The 26,375-nt window shown below is 36.6% G+C and overlaps 1 protein-coding gene and 1 long non-coding RNA gene across 4 annotated transcripts in view; one reads left to right on the forward strand and one right to left on the reverse strand.

Moving 5' to 3' along the window:
• The window catches only part of LOC135268655 (uncharacterized), a 239,942-nt gene extending 224,213 nt beyond the window's left edge, over positions 1 to 15,729 (forward strand). Inside the window, exons 4-5 of the long non-coding RNA XR_010336937.1 lie at positions 7,004 to 7,125; positions 12,858 to 15,729. This is a non-coding gene — a long non-coding RNA (uncharacterized LOC135268655). The remainder of the gene's footprint in view (positions 1 to 7,003; positions 7,126 to 12,857) is intronic.
• Positions 1 to 26,375, reverse strand: part of ALDH1A2 (aldehyde dehydrogenase 1 family member A2) — a 160,060-nt gene that overhangs the window by 27,757 nt on the left and 105,928 nt on the right. For all 3 annotated transcript variants that reach the window (XM_021666206.2, XM_012443025.3, XM_064361343.1), the window contains 3 exons: positions 17,181 to 17,242; positions 15,056 to 15,184; positions 14,816 to 14,929 (listed from right to left, as the gene is read on the reverse strand). In XM_021666206.2, coding sequence (XP_021521881.1) covers positions 14,816 to 14,929; positions 15,056 to 15,184; positions 17,181 to 17,242 — 305 coding nt within the window. The remainder of the gene's footprint in view (positions 1 to 14,815; positions 14,930 to 15,055; positions 15,185 to 17,180; positions 17,243 to 26,375) is intronic.

Consider the following 26,375-nt stretch of genomic DNA (forward strand, 5'->3'; position numbering starts at 1 on the left):
CTCTTTTTTGGTTTCATATCAAATTTAGTGTAGTTTTTTTTTTTTCCTAAATCTGTGAAGAAAGTCAATGGTAGCTTGATGGGGATAGCACAGAATCTATAAATTACTTTTGGCAGTATGGCCATTTTCTTGATACTGATTCTTCCTAACCATGAGCATGGAATGATTTTCTATCTGTTTGTGTCCTCTCTTATTTCCTTGAGCAGTGGTTTGTAGTTCCCCCTGAAGAGGTCCTTCAGATCCCTTATAGATTGTATTCCTAGGTATTTTATCTCTTTGTAGCAATTTTGTGAATGGGAGTTCACTCCTAATTTGGCTGTTTGTCTGTTACTGGTGTGTAAGAATGCCTGTGATTTTTGCATATTGATTTTGTATCCTGAGAGTCTGTTGAACTTGTTTATCAGCTTAGGGAGATTTTGGGCTGAGATGATGGAGTCTTCTAAATAAATCCTCTCTTCCAATGTGAATACCCTGTATTTCTTTCACTTGCCTGATGGCCCTGGCCAGATATTCCAATACTGTGTTGAATAGGAGTGGGGGAGAGGGTATGCTTGTCTTGTGCCACTTTTCAAAAGGAATGCTTCCAGCTTTTGCCCATTCAATATGATAATGGCTTTGGTTTTGTTATAAATAGCTCTTACTATTTTGAAATACATTCCATCATTACCTAGTTTACTGAGAGTTTTTAGCAGGAAGGGGTGTTGAATTTTATCAGAGGCCTTCTCTGAGTCTATTGAGATAATCATGTGGTTTCTGACATTGGTTCTCTTTAAGTGATGGATTGCGTTATTGATTTGCATATGCTGAACCAGCCTGGGCTCCCAGGGATGAAGCCGACTTGATTGTGGTGTATAAGCTTTTTGATGTGCTGCTGGATTCAGTTTGCCAGTATTTTATTGAGGATTTTCACATCAATGTTCATCAGGGATACTGGCGTGAAATTTTCTTTTTTTGTTGTCTCTCTGCCAGCTTTTGAAGCCAGGATGATACTGGCCTTACAAAATGACTTAGGGAGGAGTCCCTCTTTTCGTATTGTTTGGAATAGTTTCATAAGGTATTACCAACGCCAGCTCCTCCTGTACCTCTGGCAGAATTCTGCTGTGAATCTGTCTGGTCCTGGACTTTTTTTGGTTGGTAGGCTATTAATTGTTGCCTCAATTTCAAAACTTTTTATTGGTTTACTAAGGGATTCGACTTCTTCCTGGTTTAGTGTTGGGAGGGTGTATGTGTCCAGGAATTTATCCATTTCTTTCTGGATTTTCTGGTTTATTTGCATAGAGGTGTTTATAGTAGGGTAGTTTGTATTTCTGTGGGATCAGTGGTGATATTCCCTTTATTGTGTCTATTTCTCTCTTTTCTTTCTTAGTCTGGCTACTGGTCTCTCTATTTTGTTAATCTTTTCAAAAAAGCTCGTGGATTCCAGCACTATATTCTAAATCTATTAAACTATTTTACCAAAAAAGAAAAAGGATCATAATCAGTTTATCCAAGCAAGCACTCAGGTAATCTTTCAAAAAGTGAAAAACAAGAGCAAACGCAAAAAATAAACACTTACTGCTAGCCAAAGATATTTGTAAAATATTTACAAAAGCTACAAAATAAACAAAAGGAGAGTAAAGTTGCCACAGGACAGCAGAATGTAGTTATTGACAAACATATTATTTGCCAATGAAAGTTTCAGATTCAACTAGTATTTATGAGTTCTTACACTATGCCAAGCGAAATGCTTGGAACTTTCAAGCTTCAAATAAGCCTGTAGTGAGTGAGTCATAGGCCTTATTCATGGAAGAAGACACGAAAGAACAGACTAAACAATTTGCCAAAAGTCACAAGACAGGAAAGCTTGTATTTGATCCATGATTGATTGAATCCAGCGCCTCGTCTATTATACCACACTTTCCCAACCATTGATTGTCCCGTAAACTTTATTTTAAAAATAAATATAAGACAGTGACAGTTAATATTTACTGACACTTAGAAGTAGATCCTGTGCTAAACACTTTAGATATGCTAGCTTTTCTTAGTCCATTTAGTTTTGCTATAATATCCCAGACTGGATATCTAATAGAGAAAAGATACTACTTATACTTCCAAAGGCTAGGAAGTCCAAAGTTGAGAGAAGCACATATGGTGAGGAACTTTTTGTGGTATCATCCCATGGTGAAAGACAGAAGAGCAAGTGAGCACAAGAGAACAAGACACAATGTGTAACCCCAAGCCCCTTTATAATGGCATTAATCTGTTAATGTGAGTTAACAGATGAGTACCCAGCTCTATTACTACCCACCTAAACAACCTCTCACTAGTACTCACATCTCAACACTATTGTATTATATATTAAATTTCCAACACACGCTTTCTGGGGAACATGTTCAAATCTCTTTCATCCTCACAACTGGCGAGGTAGGTACAATCATCTCTAATCTACAGTTGGGATATCTGAGGCCTGGAAGGATTAAATAATAATGTGTACTGTGAATGAATCCATTCAACTATAATAGATGTTTAAGTTGTCTAATTTTCTGATATGACTCTGACATATTTAATCTTTATTCCTTTAGTATAATTTGAAGACTGTGTTCAGAACTTCTTAATGAAAAAGCAATGATTTCCTTTAGCTGGTTTAGAGAGAGGCAAAGTAGAGAGTTGTGATACACTGTTCTGTCAAGCTTTCATGTTAGGAAAGCACTAAGGAGTACTTTATTTTCTTTTAAGAGACTCTAAATAAAGGGTGCAGAGAAATCAACTCAGGCTGAACTACATTAAAGCTGTAAATACCCTAAAGTAATGTTAAACTGTATGAGCTGGTCTTTGTTGATCATTAGTGTAATCAGAGTAATCATTTACTGTTCAGCTTGGGAATGATCTTTGCTTATGACAAGCCATTTGCATAGCTCTGTAGATGGAGATTAACTTGCCCTGAATGTGGTTGAGAATAATACAATCTGAAGTGTAAAAAGATGATTTGTGAGAAATCACTGTTGAGGAAAACCTAGTATTTCCTCCAGCTTTTACACACTTTTGTGCCCCCTGACTATTAACTATTCTCACTAGAACACTGAAGCTCTGTGTTTAGCAGTCATTGAGCATGTGGTGTTCAGTGGTCGCTCACCTACCAAGCGTTAAGGATCCTAGTAAATCAGACACACACTATCCTTCTCAACATGTCCCATCTGGTTTGATTTAGGTTCTTAAGTCTGTGCTGTTTGTTTTTATTTCCCCATCTCTATAAGGTTTTTCACATCCTATTAAAGAGACTTTTAAGGATAGACACTGAATTCACATAAAATCTGCAGGTCTGGTATTTAAATGCCTGTTAAAAGTAGAACTGCAGGAATGACAAAAAACTGCACTTGCTTTGGAGAGGAAACAGTAAAGCCTAATATCCCATCCTATCTTTCAGCGAAATATGTGTCGAACTTTTACAAAGTGCTTTTCTTTAGTATCTGGCATAGAAATGATTTTGAGAATAAATGATACCAGTATTTGTTAATTATCTGCCAATATCAAACAACACATTACTCACAAGGGTCCTCACAGCTAGCATTCCTTTCCTCAGAGTTCTTTCTGTATTTTGGTTCCCATACCACTACTATGTCATTTTCTCCAAAGAGGTAAGTGGTACGAGAAAGGGAAGACACACCTAAATTATTCCCAGTTGTGAATATTAACAACTGTGGAATTATGATGCAGAATTATCTTTTTTGAAAAATACTTTAATCTTTGAATAAAGTAGCTTTTCATTCAAATGTAAATACCTTCAACTAATGACATTTCCCCTAGATACAACAGATCCATTTGAAAATTATATTAAATGACAGAATTTTGGTTCTAACCTTGATTTTAGCATCTTCACAATCGTGACACTTTTAGGTAATGGTGCAGAGATTCTCCTCTTCCTCTGTGCTCCCATAACACACCATACTATAATAGTTACATATTCACAGATTATCGCCTGGGCTAGACTGAATCACACCAAACACCACCTTTGCCTCTACATGTTCTAGCATGTGCTGGACACATAAATGCTCAATAAATGTGTGTGGAATTGACCTGAAATAGTTTAAGTTTAAAACTTTCATGTCCTATATCAGACAGTGTCAAATGGAAACACTGTATTTGTTACAAATGAAATTTAAAGAGGCTAAAGATGCACTTTTAAAGGAAATATTTGAAAATAAGGAGAAAAATACAGTTACAAAGTGTCTGTGACTTTTCTTTTTGGACCATTCTTTCAACAAAGCATGTTCCACTGAGAAATGATCATTCCTAAGTACCCCCATTAATATGGCATTCCAAATTTTAATGGCTCTCTCCTCCTATGGGATGGTGTATAGTCCCATAGGCAGAGGCAGTGTACCACTGTAATGTGGAATATAATACAGGCTCCAGGTGTGACTCTCAGCCCTACAACTTACTAGCATGTATATTTAACCCCTCTTAGCCACACTTTGCTCACTGGTGTAGGGTTGTTGTAATAATGTATTCAAAGCATTTAGCAGGTATTTGACACAATGTAAGTGCTAAATCGATGTTGGCTATTAATATGCAAAATGTAAAGCCTTTAATACTTTGTAAAATTCATTTTTTTCACAACTTTATTGAGATGAAACTCATATACCATAAAATCTACTCTCTTGATGTGTACAATTCAGTGGATTTTAGTATATTAACAGAGTTGTGTAATCATCACAACTATTACTTCTATATGATTTCAGGACACAAATATCCCAAAAAGATACATCATACTCCATTAGCAGTCACTTTCCATTCTCTCCTTCTCGCAGTCATTTGCAACTACTATTCAACTTTCTGTTTATAGAACTGCCTGTTCTGGATATTTCCTGTAATAGTCACATGATATGGCCTTTTGTAACTGGCTTCTTTCATTTAGTATAGTGTTTTCAAGGTTCCTCCAGGCTGTAGCATGTATAAATATGTCATTCCTTCTTATGGGTGAATAATATTCCACTCTGTGGATCTACCACTTTTGGTTAATCGGCTTATCTGATGGACATTTGAGTTGTTTCCACTTTTTGGCAGTTAGGAATAACGCTGCTGTGAACATTTTTGTACATGTTTCTACGTGGTGTTTGTTAGATTTGGCCGAATGTTTGTTCTGTGTCTACTAACATAAACACGGTTTTTATCCTTTATTCTATTACTGTGGACCATTACACTGAAAAAAAATAAATAGATACACGTAACAAATCTTGTATTCCTGGGATAAACTCCACTTGGTCATGGAATATAATCATTTTTATATGTTACTGGATTTTGTTTGCTAGTATTTTGTTGATGATTTTTCCATGTATACATAAAATGTTGGTATATAGGATTCTTGTGATAGCTTTGTCTGTGATATCTTCTACATGTTGGAAAGAATTCTGGGTCAAAAAATTGTGGCCAGTGCCTTGATTTGCACAATATTAGTTTTCAGGTCACCTGACTCCCAGCCTTTCTCCCCAGTCCCTTCCCAGTTCCCATGCTGTTCCACTAAGACTTTCTGTATCCTCCTACTTCTCGTTGTTGACTCGCACTGCCCCTTCTTCCCAATTCACTCTACTTATCCATATCCTACACACCTGTATCAAATTCCTGTTTCACTTGAAACCTTGATAGACCACCCAACCTCTAGAGATCTCTTCCTTGAGATGCTGATGTCATGTTACAAACTAACATTTGCTTACTGCTTAAAATTTCTGAAACTCATATTGCATTTCAATCTCATGACGCAGAGAAACAGGTATGTATACTCACTATTATTAAAGCAATTTTGTACAAAACCAAGTAGCTGGACCATAATTTTATAGCTATGAAGTAAACTACGTGCTTACGGTGGCATTTTAAAGAAGGGAAGGGATCTATGGATATCCCACCTTCTAGCTCTGAGATTAAGTTTTTATTAACCAAATGCAGTCTTTCCTCCTTAATGTAACAACAAATAGTTACAATGTATGTTTATTACATAAGATACTACTTGAGAATGTCTAAGGGATAGACTCCAAAAAGAATATCCTCCCCACAAACATATATGACCAGAAACTACCATCTTCTTAAACTGAAACTTATAAAATCAAGACTAAAATCAAGACTAAGCTGACAAGCAAAGCAGCTCACTCAGAGATTTAAAAAGGAGTTACTTATGAGACTAAAACACTTCGTAAATATTCATTCCTAATTAAATCAAGGGCTTTTCGAAATCCAAATGTCTTTACGGTTGTATACTCTTAAGATTGTAGTTTGACCAAGTGAAGTAAATAAAACAGCAACCTCCTTAACTATAATATATCCAATGTGAGGTAATAAACTATGAGGACAAAGGTGATCTGCATGAAACCTTATGAAAATTAATCAAAAGGTACCACAGACACTTCTGCTTCTAATCATAATGTAGTAACTGACACTGCACTTGTCCTACCATTGTAAACAAGTAGAAAAGTATATGAAATTGTTATATTCAAACATTGGACATCAGGCAGTATGGGACTGTGAATCCAGAGACAAGGAAAGCAGATAAAGGAAATCCTTATTGCCAAAACTTTCTAGATTTCAGTATGAGATGAGGAGACCAAAGCAGAATATGCCAGCCTCACTGAGTCTGACTAGACAGAAAGATCTGTTGGGGATATTCAGTAGAAACCTCAGAAGAATTTCAACTTATTAGTAAGAATAAACTAGTACTAATGAAGCTTAAAAGGAAGTTCCAAAGGAGGTAAGCTGAACCTCAAGTAACTTAACTACTATTTTTTTTTTTAAGAAAAGCTTGATATTCTTTAAAGAAAAATAACAAAACCTACATGTTCAACAATTTGGTCACAATTGTTGTGGTCACAATGGTCACAATGTCCAGTATCCTTTAGAAATTAACAGAAAAGCAAAAAAAAAAAAAAATTGACCCCATAAAGAGGAAAAATGCCAGTCAAAATAAATCCAGAAATGACAGTAATGTTAAAAGTAATAGACAAGGACTTAATTTATTATTATTATTACTATTATTTAGATGGAGTCTAATTCTGTCACCCAGGCTGGAGTGGAGTGGCACAATCTCAGCTCCCTGCAATCTCCACCTCCCAGGTTCAAGTGATTCTCCTGCGTCAGCCTCCTGAGCAGCTGGGACTACAGGTAGGCTCCACCACATCTGCCTATTTTTCTATTTTTAGTAGAGATGAGGTTTCACAATGTTGCCAGGCTGGTCTTGAATGCCTGGATGCCTGGCCTCAGGCGATTCGCCCACCTAGGCCTCCCAGAGTACTGGGATTACAGGTGTGAGCCACCACGCCCTGTCACAGACAAGCATTTTAAAACAGATATGCCTACACAAATTTAAAGGAATAAAGGGGTATAGTGAGGAAGAAAATATAAGAGACTTTTAAAATCATGGAATTTCTAGAAATTTAAAATATAATCTCTGAAGCAGATTAAGCATTAGAGAAGATATGTGAACTTCCAAGATGACAATGAAAGCTGCCTAGCCTGAAGCACAAAGGAAAACGAGGCTGGAAATAAGACTCCCAGTGACCTATGGGATAATGTCAAGTCATCTAACATATCTGTAATTAGAAGGGGAAAGTAGGAAGCCAAAAAATATTTGAAGAAATAATGGTCAAAATGTTTCTCAATTTGCTGAAGACTATAGACTCACAGATGCAGAAATTTTAATGAAGCCCAATTAAGACCAAAACAAAAAAAATTACACAGAAACACATCACAATCAAATTGCAGAAAACTGGTAAAAAGAAACTCTCTTAAAATCAATCAGGGAAAAAAGAAACATTATTTTAATAAAGAATGACTGCTGGTATGTCAGCAGAAACAGTAAAGCCAGAAACAAGCCAGAATTATATCTTTAAAGTTTTGAAGGTAAAATAAAACAAAGCAAAAACTGTCACATTAGAATTTGACATCCAGAAAAAAAGTTACTAAGACAAAATGAAGCCATTTTTCAGACAAATAAAAGAAGATGAGAGAATTCATCACTAGTAGACCTTCACTACAAGAAATGTAAGATCAGGGATTGCTGGCAAGATGGCCAAATAGGAACAGCTCAGGTGCACAGCTCCCAGCAAGATTGAAGCAGAAGGTGGGCAATCCTAAAAGCACGCACACACACACAGAAATCTGGGGACATCATAGTACCTGACTTCAATCTATCCTACAAGGCTTCAGTAATCAAAACAGCTTGGTTCTGGTACCAAAACAGAGATGTAGACCAATGGAACAGAACACAGGCCTCAGAAATAGTGCCACACATCTGCAACCATCTGATCTTTGACAAATATGACAAAAGAAGCAATGGGGAAGATTCCCTATTTAATAGATGGTGTTGAGAAAACTGAATAGCCATATGCAGAAAGCTTAAACTGGATCCTTTCCTTACACCTTATACAAAAATTAACTCAAAATTGATTGATTAATTATTTAAACCTAAGACCTAATACCATAAAAACCCTAGAAGAAAACCTAGGCAATATCATTCAGGAGATAAGCATTCCAAGGACTTAGTGACCAAAACACCAAAAGCAATGGCAACAAAAGCTAAAATATACAAATGCAATGTAATTAAACTAAAGAGCTTCTGTACAGCAAAAGAAACTATCATCAGAGTGAACAGGCAACTTACAGAATGGGAGAAAATGTTTGCCATCTAGCCATCTGACATAGGGCTAACATCCAGAATCTACTGGGAACTTAAACAAGTTTATGAGAAAAAAACAACCCCATCAAAAAGTGGGTGAAGGATAGGAGCAGATGCTTCTCAAAAGAAGACATTTATGTAGCTAATAAACAAACATGAAAAAAAGCTCATCATCACGGTCATTAGAGAAATGCAAATCAGAACCACAGTGTGATACCATCTCACACCAGTTACAATGGCGATCATTAAAAAGGCAGGAGACAACAGATGCTGGAGAGGATGTGAAGAAATAGGAATGCTTTTACACTGTTGGTGGGACTGTAAATTAGTGCAACCATTGTGGAAGATAGTGTGGCGATTCCTCAAGGATCTAGAACTAGAAATACCATTTGACCCAGCAATCCCATTACTGAGTATATACTCAAAGGATTATAAATCATTTGATTATAAAGACACATGCACATGTATGTTTACTGCAGCACTGTTCACAATAGAAAAGACTTCAAACCAACCCAAATGCCCCCACTGGATAAAGAAAATGCACATATACACCATGGAATACTATGCAGCCATCAAAATGATGAGTTCATGTCCTTTGCAGTGACATGGATGAAGCTGGAAACCATCATACTCAGCAAACTAACACAAGAGTAGAAAAGCAAACACTCGATGTTCTCTCTCATAAGTGAGAGCTGAACGATGAGAACACATGGACACAGGGAGGGAAACATCACACACTGGGACTTGCCGGGGTTGGGGGCCTAGGGGAGGGATAGCATTAGGAGAAATACCTAATGTACGTGATGGGTGCAGCACACCACCATGGCACGTGTATAACTATGCAACAAACCTGCACATTCTAAACATGTACCCCAGAGCTTAAACTATAATTAAAAAAAAAAGACATGTTAAAGATCTTTACAGATAAGGAAAATGATACCAGAAAGAAATGAGCCTACACAAAAAAGGAAGACAGTCAGCAATATCAAGTATGTGAGTAAACAGACAATAATTTAGTTTTATTATTTAAACAAATTTTAAAACAAAAATAGCAGCAATGTATCGTGGGGCACGTAACATATGTAGAAGTAAATTTTAGGGCAACAATAGCACAAAGAATAAAATTAGAAATGTAAGAATGCTGTTTTATGGTTACCACATTATGTATGAAGGAACATAATAGTATTTAATGATAGACTGCAATTGAGGTGCATATTGCACACACTAAAGCAAACACTTTAAAAAGAGGTACAACTAATAATGCAAAATAGAAAATAAAAGAGTGGTAAGATTATCCAGTTCATCCAAAAGAAAGCAGACAGAGAAAATATGGACAAAAAAAAGATGTGACAAAGAGAAAAAAAAACATGAAGAGTAGATATTATTCCACTTATACAAAATTCTAGAATAGGCAAAATTAATAAAAAGAATCAATGGTTGCCAGAAGCTAAGGGTGTTACCTACAAAGAGGCACGAGAAATCCTTCTAAGGTATGGAGAGACTCTATATCTTGATTTAGATGGTGGTTACACAGGTGTGTATACATGGTTCTTAAATGGGTGCATTTTATTGTATGTAAATTATACTTCAGTACAGCCATTTAAAAAATTAAAATCAAAATTTCAACCCAAGCCACTGGGCAATAAGCACTTACGTTTTTAATGACTAGATGGCTTCTTGTTTGGCCTGAAAGAGGAGGAGGTTCCATTTATAACTTCCAGTACCTGATATTGTGACTTATTAAAAAAAATGGTACTTGTTTTTAGACTGAAATATCTTGGAAGAATACCCTAAATGCTCATCAAGAAATGCCTAATAAATACATATATGATGACATCAGTGATGAACACTACAACAAAAAAAGAAGAGATTTGTATCATATCCCTAGATGAGGAGTCAATATGGTAAAGATAGCACTTTTCCTCATTTTAATATAGACAGACATTTAATGTCATGCCAATCAAAATCCAATAAAAGTTTTTGAGAGGAACATAAGGTGCTTAGAAAATGAAATTGAAATTTCTTCTAAAAGAATAAATGGGCTTTGAAAAACCAAATAAAGGGCATCTTGCCTACATTATGGTAACACACTTACGAAACCTAGTAATTAAGGAAGTCTGGTATTGGTGAAAGAACAGACAAAATTATGAGCTTTAAATCAGAAATTTCACGTATAGGTTGGTACAAAAGTCATTGTGGTTTTTGCCGTTACTTTTAATCAGATTACTTTTGCACCAACCTGTACATCTGGAAATGTATCATTTGATATTATGTTATATTCAGATGAGTTACCAAGGGATAGACTGTTTAATAAATTGTTTTGAAGCAACTGAACACTCATTTATAAACAAACAACCCTCACCTTTCCTTGTCCATGAAAATAAATTCCAACCAGATTAAACATTTAAACAAAAAGAAAACCATAAAACTACTGAAAGAAAAAATTAAGCGACCTTTGTAAAATTTTGCAGGGGTTTCTTCAAGAAGCTGTCAGAGAAAGACTAAAATATAGGACTACATGTGAATTTAAAATCTGCACATGGCAAGCAACTCTGTTTAAAAAAATTAAAAAGCAAAGAACACACTGAGAATCGTATTTTCAAATTCCACAACAAACAACAGATTAACTTACTTAAATAAAGACACCTTGTAAAGGAAACCAGCACTGTAAGGTATTCTAAGCAACTTATAAATACCTTTATATTTTGCAATTCCACTTCTAGATCGATATCTCACACAGTGTCTAATACATGCATATATTCATGTGTGTGAATACATATGTGTATACAGTTGGATTTGGAAATACATATCCACACACACAAAATTTTTCTGGGGTCTCCAGAGGTTTTCATTTCAGTAGTCTAACAGAAAATATGAGTGGAAAAAACACCCTCGAATGTACATTAATACAGGATTAATTAAATTATGGTATCTGCTAGAAGAGTATTCTATGCAGCTGTTAAGGTGTTATCTCTTGCTTGATATATTATGCTGTCATTTTTATTTTTAAAAATTACACAATAGGCCGGACACTGTGGTTCACACCTCTAATCCTAGCAATTTGGGAGGCCAAGGCAGGTGGATCACCTGAGGTCAGGAGTTTGAGACCAGCCAACATGGCCTGACCAACATGGCAAAAACCAATCTCTAGTAAAAATTAGTGAGGTGTGGTGGTGGGTGCCTACAATCCCAGCCACTTGGGAGGCTGAGGCAGGAGAATCACTTGAACCCAGCAGGGGTGGTGGTTTCAGTGAGCCGAGATTGTGCCACTTCACTGCAGCCTGGGTGAAAGAGTGCAACTGTCTCAAAAAAAGAAAAAAAAAAAAAATTACACCATAGAAGCCTCCTGATTGACTCAATCAGGACCATTAGTTGGGCAACAGAAAAAGGTTAAACCAGAAAAAAATACTTCTAAATATTTCATTTTACTTTTTAAAATACGTATATTCATTCTCCAGGCTTTTGATACAGAACCAAGAACTTTAATTATGGGTCCACCTGTCCCTTCTGATTAAACCATACCTCTAAAATATTATTTATGATTTCTGTCTTCAATTTCTTTAAAGTGAAGTAGGGACTTAAAAACATTTGCAAAGCCATTCCAGGTGCACATTCTATCTAGATTTATATTTTTTCCCCAGTCTTTTACAGTTGTCTTGCTCATTCCTAATTGACTGCATCTTTACTTTTTGTTAGCATCTAGCCTTTAGCAAATATGTTCAAAGCATTAAACTTGTTTATGTAGAAATAATAATTCCCTTTCATACTCACATTTTGGTTTAAATATTTCATTAAACTGCAAAATAATAACGAGTACAACTAGAATAAAATGTTTGCAAACAGGTTAACGCTTGACAAAACTCGGTAATCTAACTGAATTTATATTTATTAATGGTTTATTAAATTTACTATTTTGAGTCAGTTTAACCAACTATAATTAACTCTGTATCAACTGATAAAATGTTTACAGATCTGTGCTGTCCAATATGATAGCACACATGGGCAATAGGGAACTTGAAATGCGGCTAGTGTGAACTGAAATGTGCTATAAATGTAAAACACCGTATTTGAAAGAATTCCTGTGAAAAATATAGACTATTGTGTTAATAACTTATACCGATTATATGTTGAAAAATTGTGAAAATACTGGATTAAATGTTAAAATTAATTTTACTTCTTTTTAATGTGGCTACTCACCAATTTTTTTTTTTTTTTTCAGACAGAGTCTTGCTCTTTTGCAGGCTGGAATGCAGTGGCGCGACCTCAGCTTACTGCAACCTCTGCCTCCCAAGCAGCTGGGACTACAGATGCGTGCCACCACACCTGGCTAATTTATATTTTCTGTAGAAATGGGATTTCATCATGTTGGCCAGGTTGCTCTCGAACTCCTGATCTCGTGATCAGGAGTTCCCTCACCTCCCTCCCAAAGTGCTGGGATTACAAGCGTGAGCCACCGTGCCCAGCTAGTTTTTGTATTTTTAGTACAGACAGGGTTTCACCATGTTGGCCAGAATGGTCTCAATCTCCTGACCTCACAATCCACCAGCCTCGGCCTCCCAAACTGCCAGGATTACAGGCATGAGCCACCACGCCTGGCTGCTACTAGCCAGTATCAAATGACAAAGGTTGCTATTAGACAGCACTGTTCTAAACCTGCGGACATCCCTTGTTCAATGATGGTATCATCTGTGAGGTTCTACTTGAAACAATGAATCAGACTCTCTTATCATCTGTTACCTGAATCAAAGAGATTTGAGTAATGTTCATAAATCTTCCTAGGCTGACTTGTGACTCTGTAACAGGGATCTGTAAACTGTGGTCCATGGGTCAAAATTTAACCTGCTGTTTTGGTATGACCTACAAGCTAAAAACAGTTTTTGCATTATTATTAGGATTAGAGACATAATCTTACTCTGTCACCCCGGCAGGAGTACAGTGGTGCAATCTCGGCTCACTGCAACCTTTGCCTCCTGGGTTCAGGCAAATCTCCTGCCACAGCTTCCAACACAAGTAGCTGGGACTACAGGCGTGTGCCACCACACCTGGCTATTTTTAAAATATTTTTAGTAGAGACGGGCTTTCACCATGGCAGCCAGGATAGTAACGCTCTCCTAACCTCGTGATCTGCCTGCCTCGGCCTCCCAAATTGCTGGGATTACAGGCGTCAGCCACCACGACCAGCCTGCATTTTTAAACGTCTGGAAACAAGAGACAAGGATTTTGTAATTTATAAAAATTAGGTGAAAATTCCAATTTCCATGCCTATATATACAGTTTAATTGGCACACAGCCACACTCATTAGTTTCTGTATTATCTATGACTGTTTGGTGATACTACGGCATAGTTGAGTAGTTGCAACAGAGACCACATTGCCTGAAAAATCTACCACATTTACTATCTATCTGCCCTTTTACAGAAAAAATGTGCTGAGCCCTGCTCTGTATCATCTCTTATGGCTCACGGGGCATAGTAAGTTGCCAATTGCATCTACCCAACCTGTCAAAACAATGAGAAGGGAAAGCTTGTGTCTCCACTCTGATCCTTACCAGAGACTAGCTTTCCAGCTTCTTAACTTGCTTCTGTCACTACTGTTCTTGACTCAACAATGTCTAGAACCCTAGCTTCTGGGATAGTTCTGACACAGATGATATCACAAAAATACTCAGAGATCTGTGGTGTCAAACAGTCCCTGCGTGCCTTTGCTTTCACATCCACCAGTGTTCTATCTGTGACACCAGTGTTACCCTTTGTGGGCTTGGGTACTCACTGCCCTTTTGCTGTCTAGCCTATGGGTACTGTTTTTATTGTTTTTTGTTGTTTTTGAGATGGAGTGTTGCTCTGTCGGCCAGGATGTAGTGCAGTGGTGCGATCTCGGCTCACTGCAACCTCTGCCTCCCGGGTTCAAGCAACTCTCTTGCCTCAACCTCCTGAGTAGCTGGGACTACAGGTGTGTGCCACCGTGCCCCACTATTTTTTGTATTTTCAGTAAAGACTGGCTTTCACTGTATTAGGCAGGATGATCTCCATCTCCTGACCTCGTGATCTGCCCACCTCAGCCTCTCAAAGTGCTGGGACTGCAAGCATCAGCCACCACACCCAGACTATTTTTATTGTTTTTTAACCCCTCAACTCATTTGCAGGTCTGTTCCTCAATCCCTGCTTTTTCAGATACATACCTCAGTAGATCCTGTGAACGCAATCTTGTCTATGCCAATGTGAGAAGCTATTGCTGCTCCAGCCGTTGGCCCATATCCTGGCAAAATATTGATGACTCCGGGAGGAAAGCCCGCCTAAGAAAACAGAACAGGAGGAAATGTGGCTGATGAGAGTTGATGCATCATGTTAAATGAGATATGCTCTAGTAGATTCCAGTTGTAAAGGGAGTCAGAAGCATTCCTGAAGTCAGCTTCTCTTACCTCCTTGATGAGGGCTCCCATGTAGAGTGCACTGAGTGGTGTCTGCTCTGCTGGCTTAATAACTACTGTATTGCCACAACACAAAGCTGGAGCAATTTTCCAGGCAAACATCAGCAGGGGGAAGTTCCACTGAAAGGAAAAAAATCAAAGTTGATAGACAGAAAACTATTTCCCCACGACTTTGTTTTCACGCCGTGACTTCTCATATTTCTCAAACCAGTCCTCAACATAAATCTTGTCCACTGTAAAGTATAGATGTTTGGATTTTCAATTACTTCATTAAGAACAGAATAGCACTGACCCTGGAAATCTCCCCTCTTCTCTCTGACCAACAAATTACTATATTCCAACTACCCACCAAAAGAAATCCCATGGTGAACAGGCAATTTTGTAGTTTCTGTGTTTTGATTTGTTTTTTGTTACTTTTGTTTTCCGTTTTTTTAAATTTGGCTTTGGTTCCAGTAAGTTCTCATGTATGAAGACTTTTTGTTGCATCTCAGAATTTTACATCAGAATTTTCACACTGGTATGAAAACTCTTCAACTGGAAGAACTAGAAAAGAAAATTCTAACTATGAGTTACAGTTCAGTTAATGTGTATTTCAAGGTAGTACTTTAGATACATTCATTGCCATAAACATATGATCACAAAAAATAAAGTGCATATACTAATGACTATGCCAAAATTTTCATTTGTCTCTTTTCCACTGTGAAAGAAGCTATTGGAAACTAAACTACATTTACATGAGTAGATGAGGCTGGGGTCTTAAATGGTTTAAACTGATTTTAAAAGGATATTAAGCTTGTATTGTCATAAGCTCAGGCATGAGCCTCAGTACTATCAGGTGTCATTGATAATTTCATTAAGAAAGAAAACAGAAATCCTCATCCCCTGGCTTCAGCCCTTGACCACAATGTGTTTCTGCCTGAAGCATCTCAGCTGCCATCCTTGAAGGCTTCTCACTGGCTCTGGCAAGCTTGCAAAAATATACAAGTGTCTGGCCTTCAGCAAACACCCAATTTCTTTTCTCCTTAGTTGTTTATAAACTTGGGAGTCCACAGTAATGTTTTAATTCCATCTACAGTGTATAAATCTTGAAGTGCAGTAATTGAGCCAGAGCTGGCTGAAAAACAGCTCTTGTCCTGTCAGTGAAGCTGCAGCTTTGAGAGTCTGGGGAAGGGCAAGAAAAGTAAGTTGAAAACTACAAGGAAGGTGACACACCTCATCCCAGAGCTGATCCAAGTAGGATTTCCCTAGAGACTTTAAGAAGTTTGGTTTAAGTTGCTTTGCTCTTTTTTACTTTTTGCATTCTGTAATAAATTTCACATAACCTGGGATGTATCAATTATTCGAACAAATATACCTTCCCCAGGTCTTTGGTTCCCAATGCCAAAGATTATCTTGAGTTATACTACTGCGTTTTGAAAAAAGAAAACTTCTTGCCTATACTCTAAGAGTTTAATTTGAGCCTCCGCTTGAAATCCCTGCCGGAACTATTAGCTAATACTGTCAGAAACTTCAGTGATGTTTTGTATTATACCAAGGGTGTGTATGAGAGACAGAGAGGAATAAAAGGACAGTGTTTAATGTTCCAATCCAAACACTAAGCACTACATCTATTTCTCTTTACAAGACACACAACAGCCCTGCATGATTTCAATTATGACTGTGATGTGAATTGTAATGCTGTGTCTTCTGTAGCATCTTCTATCTAGATTCTTGTGAAAAGAAACAGTGAGAAAGAATGAGATTAAAAGATCATATAAAATAATATGCCTGGAAGGATAGTGAGTCACAAGCAAATATAACAAAGCATTAATTTTCCATAAGCAGAATGGACATAATAACCAGGGGAAAGTTATTAATACACTGTGCTTTGCTTTGCTTATTTTAATCATGAGAATTCCATGACTTGAGAATTCAACTCCTGGTAACAGAGCTGAAACCCTATTAACCTGTTCAAATAAGCATTTGCAGGGAGGCTGTTAAAGATATGTCAACAACATGAACTCAGTTTTTTTCCCTCCAGTAATGGAAAACACATCGCTGAGGACCATGTTTTATATGTCTTTAAGAGAACTGGGTCAAATGAAAATAAATACGAGGTGCGAGGAGATACACTCACTGGGATGATCTGTCCACACACTCCAATGGGTTCATGTCTTGTAAAGGTAAAATAGTCTCCATCTGAAAGAAAAAAGCATGATCACTCCCAGAAAGTTTAGATTGGGAGAAAAAATGCAGAGGGAAAACTTTGGTGATTGGGGAAAAAAAAAAAAAAAACAGAAATAAAATTGAAAAAGCATCCTATTCAACCGTGCATGAAAGCTGGTAGAAGCCTATCACTAGGCATAGGACATCTCTGGCTATAGCTCACAGACACCCAAATGCAGTACTGAGAAAAGGACCTCTAAGGCAAAATGAAGGACAAATTTATGACATGAGAAGTCCTCAGGGTAGCAGAGGGTGGAGCTGAAAAATGAAAAATATTTAAAAACTGAATTTTATGTGAAATATTAACATGTAGAACAGTTTTTGATTTAAAAACTGAGTCAACAAACTTTTAAATAACTTTCTGAAGTACTAAAATAAACTAAGTAAAATGCTATTATTGGGCGAATTCAAAATGCTGGGCAACTGGAAAAAGTGAGGAGTAAAAGATATATTTCATAACTCAACCCAGGTGTCAAAATGTACTTCCTGGGTAGTGGTGAGACATAGGCATGTCCAGAGCTATTTAAAGAAGGCAAAAGTCCATTTCTAAAAAGAACTCCATCAATAATGCAAAGCGTCTGCCCCAAACTAGACATAGAAATGAGAATGTCCTTGTATCCCCAGGGGTTAAAAGAAAAAGGGCTTGAGAAAAATAACCTTGTTTTCCTTATAGGAGTAATAGCCAACTGAAATAATTAATTATAGAAGTCCAAACCAAATTCTTCAGGAAAATGTCATTGCTTTTATCTGAATTATTTTAAATGGTTAATTGAAATTACCAAAGAATGGTTCATTTTTAGCAGACAGCTTTTCATTTTCAATACTGGGCAAAGTCTTTATTTTTCCCTTCATGGCCAGCCCTTTGGCCACTTTACTGATACTTGTTTTCTCTCTCAAAAGCAGCCCCCCAAGGGAAGTGAAAACACTCAGCTAATATTCATGAAAGTATAACTATTAGGGGTGGGAATGAAGGTGGGGGACAGGAGGAGTGTGTGGGTTGGGAAAAGAGAAATGATATGAATTAGATAATTTTTCACTGTCTCTCAACATACCTAAATCACTAACATTTATCATGCTAATTTGTTTTGACAAATTCAAAATTATTTTTTTAAATAATTAAAGGCCTTACCCTCTCTCTTACTCTCCCACTGTCACTCTCTTTCCATAATTATCTGTTTCATCTTTTCAAAGAACATTTATTCACATATAAGTAGAGTATATATAGCATCCTTTCATCCTTTTTAATACAAATGGGATCATATTATTCAGTCTTCTATATTTTGTTTTTCCCTTCCTTTTTTTTCCCCCATAAAGCTAGGACATCTTTTAGTGGCTTCAGGTTATTCCATGGGCTCCATAAACAATGGTACTACTGTAAACCCTCCTAAGGGACACAGAACTTACTTTCAGTTTAGGCTATTATAAACAATGCTGCAAACACTATCATTACATACATGTCTTTTCATATCTGTGGAATGTCTTGATCCAAGTCTATGTACATTTCACATTTTCATAAATATTGCCAAATCACCCTTTGGGAAAGTTTAACAATTCATAATTCCAACAACATGCTATTTTTCCTACTCTTTAATACTGAGGTTTTTCAAACATTTTCATTTCAGCCAATCTAACAGTTGGAAAACAGCAACTTGTTTTGATTTTTGTTTGATGATACATGAGAGTGAATCTCTTTTCATGCTTACTTCTTGGCTTTTTTTTTCTACTGGGTTATTCTTTTTAGCCATTTGAAGAGCTCTATGGATATTAAGGAAATTAGGCCTCTGTCATAATATTGCAAAGATTTTTCCACAATCTGCTACTTGTCTCTTGACTTTGTTTTATGTATATTACTTTACATGGAAGAAATTAGGAAGTAGGCTGGGTCCTGCAATTGTATAAAATTATTTTACAATATCTCCTATTACAACAAAAAATAGTGAAGATGTTCCAACTGGCCATAGGATGACAATATGAAGTCTAAGTAATACTTTAAAAATGAAATTAACTATTTAGCTTTGTATGCAGGTAACTAAAGAATCTTCTGGATATCATTCTTTATACAACTATAAGTTACCATGCTTCTTCAATTTATAAATCTCTGGAAAGGTTTTTCATGAGGAACAACGCCACTCATCAATAACCTATAGTTTCATTGCAAGAAAATCTTCTGCAACTGAACTCTCTAAGTTGGTTAAGGTGATGGGTTCAGGTGGATAGTCACAGAATCCAAGAGTAATGTCAAAATGGAGTGCACAAGGGGCTGAGGAACAAAAAGTGGGGAAAATGAACAGAAGAATACAGGTGTTTATTTTACCAGCACATGCAGGAACCTGGAAAGGCTTGGGAAAAAACTCACAAGGCAGCATGGCTTGGCATGGCATGGCAATTCATAAATAAACCATTTCCCCAACACATTCTAGATGCTTACAAATTTAGTTGTTTTACTTATATAATGTCATAAGTAACTGAAAAAAACTGAAAGAGGGGAAAAATGTAGATAAAAATCTTAAAAATCCGGCTTCTCGAGGAATTGAGTTTGACTCCAAAATTGTGTCTCAAGAGAAACTGAGTTATGAGGAATTAAAACTCTCTTGGATAAACTGTTCACAGATTTGATAAACATTTAGCTACAGGCTAACACAGGGAATTAGACTGATTCTTCTAGTCCCTACATTTAGTCTAAGTAGTAAGTTAAAAATATAAAGGCTGTTTTTGTGCTTGAGCTCTTCCCAAAAGAGCACTAAGTGGAAGGGACACAGAAAGGGGCCTACCTTTCAATAAAATTCAACAATCCTTCACATTAAAAACTTTCAATAAGCTAGGTATTGATGGACCATACCTCAAAATAGTAAGAGTCATGTATGACAAACTCACAGCCAATATCGTACTGAACAGTCAAAAGCCAGAAAACCAGCACAAGACAAGGATGCCCTCTCTTACCACTGCTATTCAACACAATATTTGAAGTCCTCATCAGAGCACTCAGGCAAGAGAAAGATTTAAAGTGTATTCACATAAGAAAAGAGGAAATAAAACTGTCTGTTTGCAGATAACATGATCCTATATCTAGAAAACCCCACTCTCTCAACACAAAAGCTTCTTAGGCTGATAAGCAACTTCAACAAAGTCTCAGGATACAAAATCAGTGTGCAAAAAATCACAAACATTCCTATACACCAACAATAGACAAGCATAGAGCTAAATCATGAATAAACTCCCATTCACGCTGCAAAGAGAACAAAATACCTAAGACAAAAGCTAATGAAGGAAGTGAAGGACCTCTTCAAGGAGAACCACAAACCACTGCTCAGGGAAATCAGAGAGGACACAAACAAATGGAAAAACATTCCATGCTCATGGACAGGAAGAATCAGTATCATGGAAATGGTCATAATGCCCAAAGTAATGCTATTCTTATTAAACTACCACTGACATTCTTCACAGAATTAGAACAAACTGCTTTAAAATTCATGTTGAACCAAAAAGAGCCCATATAGCCAAGACAATGCTAAGCAAAAAGAACAAAGCTGTAGGCATCATGCTACCTGACTTCAAACTATACTATAAGGCTACAGTAACCAAAACAGCATTGTACTGGTACAAAAACAGACACATAGACCAATGGAACAGAACAGAGAAATCAGAAATAAAACCACGCATCTACAACTATCTGATATTCAACAAACCTGACAAAAACAAACAATGGAGAAAGGATTCCCTATTTAATAAACGGAGCTGAGAGAACTGATTAGTCATATGCAGAAAATTGAAACTGGCCCCTTCCTTACATCTTATACAAAAATTAACTCAAGATGGATTACAGACTTAAGTGTAAAACCCAAAACTATAAAAACCCTAGAAGAAAATCTAGGAAATATCATTCAAGACATGGGCACGGGCAGAGATTTCATGATGAAAATGTCAAAGCAATTGCAACAAAAGCAAAAAGTGACAAAATGGATATAATTAAACAAAAAAGGTTGTGCACAGCAAAAGAAACTATCATCAGAGTGTACAGACAGCCTAGAGAATGAGAAAAATTGTTTGCAATCTATGCATCTGACAAAGGTCCAATATCCAGAATCTGCAAAGAACTTAAACAAGTTTACAAGAAAAAAATAACCCCATAAAAAAGTGGGCAAAAGGACACAGAGAGACATCTCTCAACAGAAGACAGTCATGCAACAAACATGAAAAAAAAGCTCATCATCACTGATCATTAGAGACATGCAATCTAAACCACAATGAGATACCATCTCACACCAGTCAGAATAGGAATTATTAAAAAGTAAAGAAACAACCGATGCTGGCAAAGCTGTAGAAAAACAGGAACACTTTTATACTGTTGGTGAGAATGTAAATTAGTTCAATTATTGTGGAAGATAGATAGTGTGGCAATTCCTCAAACACCTAGAACCAGAAATACCATTTTAACCAGCAATCCCATTACTGAGTATATACCCAAAGGAATATAAATCATTCCATTATAAAGATAAATGCATGCATATGTTCACTGCAGCACTGTTCACAATAGCGAAGAGTTGGAATCAACCCAAATACCCATCAATTATAGACTGGATAAAGAAAATGTGGTATATATACATCGTGGAATACCATGCAGCCATAAAAAGGAACAAGATCATGTCTTTTACAGAAACAATGGATGGAGCTCAAAGTCATTATCGTCAGCAAACTTACACAGGAACAGAAACCCAAACACCACGTTTTCATTTACAAGGGGGAGCTGAACAATGAGAACACATGGACACAGGAAAGGGAACACCACATACTGGGGCCTGTCTGGGGAGGGGGTGGGGAAGGCAGAGCATCAAGATAAATAGCCAATGCATGCTGGGCTTAATACCTAGGTGACAGGTTGATAGGTGCAGCAAACCACCAAGGCACACGTTTACCTATGTAACAAACTTCTACATCCTGCACATGTATCCCAGCCAGAACTAAAATAAAATAAAGGGCCCTAGATCTTGTAGTCTCAGTTTGCATTCTTACGTGGATGGTGAAAGATGACACCCCTAGTCTGACCTAGGGTGCCTGACAAACCCAAAAGCTAAGCTTTCTATGGGCACCTTCAGCTAGGGCTGACAGCACCCCAAAGGTCATTCACAGATACTAAGATCGCGCTATGAATCCCACTGAGCTTCTAGATCAGGTTGCCTTAAGACTAGTTATAAAAGCCACTTTCCTAATTTATGCCATTTCCAAGTATCATTTGCTCTGTCATTTACTTAATTTCTGTTAAATCAACTGACCTGCTAAAAATATGTAAATAGCTACCTGTTACCCTTACCTTAAGGAAAATCTGTAAAATAACAGGTTTCATGGGCTAATATTTTCTTCTAATATTCTTCAAACTAAAATTTAAAAAAAAGTTTACTTGTTTCCTATATAGAATCATCTTGAATGCTGCCAGTGCTACATGGGATGATATACGGTGCTTCTCAAACTTCAATGTGCACACAAAGCATATGAAGATCTTGTGAAAATGCAGATTCTCAATCAACAGGTCTGGGATGAGACTGCAGAGTCTGCATTTCTACACACTCCCAAATGAGGCTGGTGCTTCTGATCTATGGACCACACTCTGAGTAGCAAGACAAGGAGGGTAAAAGGGAGTCCATGTGTATTATCATGCCCTACAGTCATTCTAAAGCTGACTTCACTTTTATTTATTTTTTGTCTAATAACTGTACTAATTTGCCTGAAAGGAGTGTAAAGTGTAGGAGAATCTTATCTGTATTTTTAACACTTTAGAATGGTAAAATCAAAAAAATTAAAACACTGTATCAGAATTTCTATAGAGCCTTGTAATTTTCACATCCTTATCTCATTTTACACTGAAAACTCTATGAAAAAAAAAAACCAACTATAATTATCAGCATTTTATAAACAGAGAAAATATGACACAGAGAGGTTAAGTCCAAAGTAGTACCATTGGTTAAGTTAAGGCTCCTGGACTTGGATCTGACTCTTCAGAATTCAAGTTCTTTACCCATAAAAATGTATTAATGACTCTTGAGAGGAAGGTGTTGGATTTGGGTGGATAATCATCAATCACAAGATTACAGTATAATGTCAAAAAGGATCACAAATAGGGTAAAAATAAAAAACCCCAATAACTCTTTTGTGAATATGAACACAGAACACATGGAAACTTGTTATAAGGTTATGAAGGGAACACTACAGAGAAACATTCCCTGGAATGGGTGAGCCCAGGACTGAGCACCTCTCTCCCTTTCATCTAGGCAGAGCCAACTCAAAGGGGACACAAGAGTGTTAATTCTCTCTCTCGTCTATACCTCAGATGATACCTAATGAGTACTCTTATCTTCCTAGAAAAATATTAAAGCCCATTTTCCATCTTTTATGCTAACTATGCTCTCTCAATATGGCAGCATGACTTAAAAGGTTGTTTCATTTCTCTAGCTTTGTGCTGTCAGCTCAACAGCCTGATACAAAAATAGTCTCCACCCAAATTCAGATACTCCATTGTAGGCTCCGAACAGTTTTGGGTCTTCTTACCAAATATGAGGGACTACAGACAGAACTCAGACTCTGCATAAAATAGGACTGCATTTGATAAGGATACTAGAAAATGTTCTGAATACAATATTCTAGGTCGATAGGTTAGAACATGACTATGGTGGAGAAAAAGAAGAGATAAGAGATCAAAATAGAAATATTGTATCACATGTCTAGGACTTTTTATCTCTCAGTCTCTTTTCCCTTCCACTCAGAAGGTAAAATACATATTGCTCTTAAAGAGGATTATTTTAAGACCCATTCAGAGGTAACTTTCCTGATGAGTTTTAATACCTGGGTGCTTTTAATGACCAAAGAGTAGTTCACAACTTACAAAAAATATAAAAACCTTACAATTAAATACTTCATTATACTATGAATTTGGCTGAACTGTGAATTAAATTTTACTGAATATGTGTGTATTGAGCCATTTCTATAATTATGTTAAGAAAAGACTTTGTCCCCAGAGATAACAATAGAATAAGCCTCTACTATATTTATGAACTACTGAGCCACTGTTCTATGTTTTTTGATGGGGGCTTATCACACTACACAGAAAAGACAGCAATATTTTGTTAACTAGAACAGTTTATTTACTTGGATAATGCCTTCAAGGCAAACATTACTTCTTAAATCAGACTGTATAGATGCCTGAAAGAAATTTTGATGGAACTTTTATTCTCATAAAAATATCTAGCATTGGCACATCCTATGTATTAATATAAACTAGGATAAGATAAAACAATCTGTAAATAGTGATAAAAGCAGAACAATCTGAAATGTGCCAGAAATTGAGAAATTTGTCGAATATTATGACACTAAGAACACTAGGAGAACTGTAGCAAACTTTGTACCCCTAGTAACAAAAAAAATTATTCAATAGCATAAAAATCTGTAACACAATTCAGTGAATGAAGGTGATCTTCCAATCTCTATTGTGTACAGAATCATCTTTTAAGGAGCTAGCAATCCTTTTTATGAGCACAGTATTAAACAATAAGATTATTACATTGAACTATTCCATTATGTATGTACTGTAGCAGATTCCTATCGTGTTGACACTGAACAGACCTCACTGAACATTTTATAACTATGATAAACTCTATAAATACCTACACAAACACTGAAACTGTATGTTAGTATGAAGTGTACGGATGTTTTTCTTCCCAGGAGTCTGCTGGTAATTTCTAAGAAGTTAGATTATGTTCCCGAGTCTGTCATGAAGATAGCTTATTCTATGACTATTCCACTACATAGTCTTGACAGAAGTGAATTTACTTCCCTGGACCTACTCTGTAAAATGAGGAGATTGGCCTTAGGGATCCCTGAGGTCCTTTTCAGCTTCAACCTCTTAAAGAGGTTCCTTGTGAAGCTGACTTCATGACCTCCTGTCACCATCAATTCAGGTCCCACTAACAAGCCTCGGTTGTTCTTAGGTGGGCAGAGCAAGTCGCTCCTCGCTCTTATTCTGACAGAACAAGATTTCAGATTTCCCTCTATGCATCTGTTGTTAATGACAATAAACCAGATCAAGCTAATTCAAGGCAAAACCTTAGGATCTGAATCAACATCTTTGTGTATTTTATCATATTCTTTAGTTTAACAGGTAAAACTGGAAGAGGGTGAAGCAGATAAATAATTATATATGACTTGAGTAGTTTTTTTTTTATCTTTTCTGTATGCTAAAATATCCTAAGTCCATTTTGACGTCAGAATTCAGCTGAAAACATAGACTACATTTTTTTCTGCTTACATAGACAAAATCAGTAAAACCAACTTGTTACAGAGAAAAATCTAAGGCAATACAAATTAACTTGCATTTCTCCCTAAGTAAACTAAAAAAAAGCTTTGATTCTTCCTTCATCACAAAGAGGTTGTAGACATGAGAGGAGAAAAGGATTTGAATACAGGCTAAAAATAATTAAAATGAAGGAAAGATAAGTTTCTTTAGGGTTGCTATAAGATTAGCAATAATAGGTACAAAGTGTTCCATAGGTCATAGTAATGATTATTTATCATCATAATTAGGCATTGCCATTGTAAAAGGGTCAAGGCATAGGATTTATGGTCACAGAGAATGGCTCCATTGGGTACCATGGCAGGAAATAATGGATAGTGTTGTAAAGGAAGCAACATCAAGACTCTTGTGAATCTAACTAATATTGTGTAATTGTGCAATAACATCCAGCTGTGGACCTTAGGTGGAACAGAATGAAGATGGGTGGGAGAAATCCCCAATTCAGAGACAGAAGCAGCCTTCTAGCTCATTGCTCAATATGGTCATGAGATAACCCTTTTTCTCTCCTTCCCAAATACTCTAGTTGAAGGCTATCCTTTACAGGGAGCAATTAGGTAATTATTTGCTCTCTCGAACTGATTATTTATTTGTAGTCAAAGTGCAGGATATCCTTTAGGGGGAGAAATTAAGCAAGTATTTGTTCTATCCAACTGCTTATCCATTTGTAGTCAAATGCTCTTTTTCAAATAGATTCAAGGGGTTCATGTGCAGATTTGTTACATGGATAAACTGCATAACTATGAGATTTGGACTTCTAGTGTGCACATC

The sequence above is a fragment of the Aotus nancymaae genome, unplaced genomic scaffold (assembly GCF_030222135.1).
Source record: "Aotus nancymaae isolate 86718 unplaced genomic scaffold, 86718_ANA_hifiasm-v0.15.2.pri h1tg000041l, whole genome shotgun sequence".
Lineage (NCBI taxonomy): Eukaryota > Metazoa > Chordata > Mammalia > Primates > Aotidae > Aotus > Aotus nancymaae.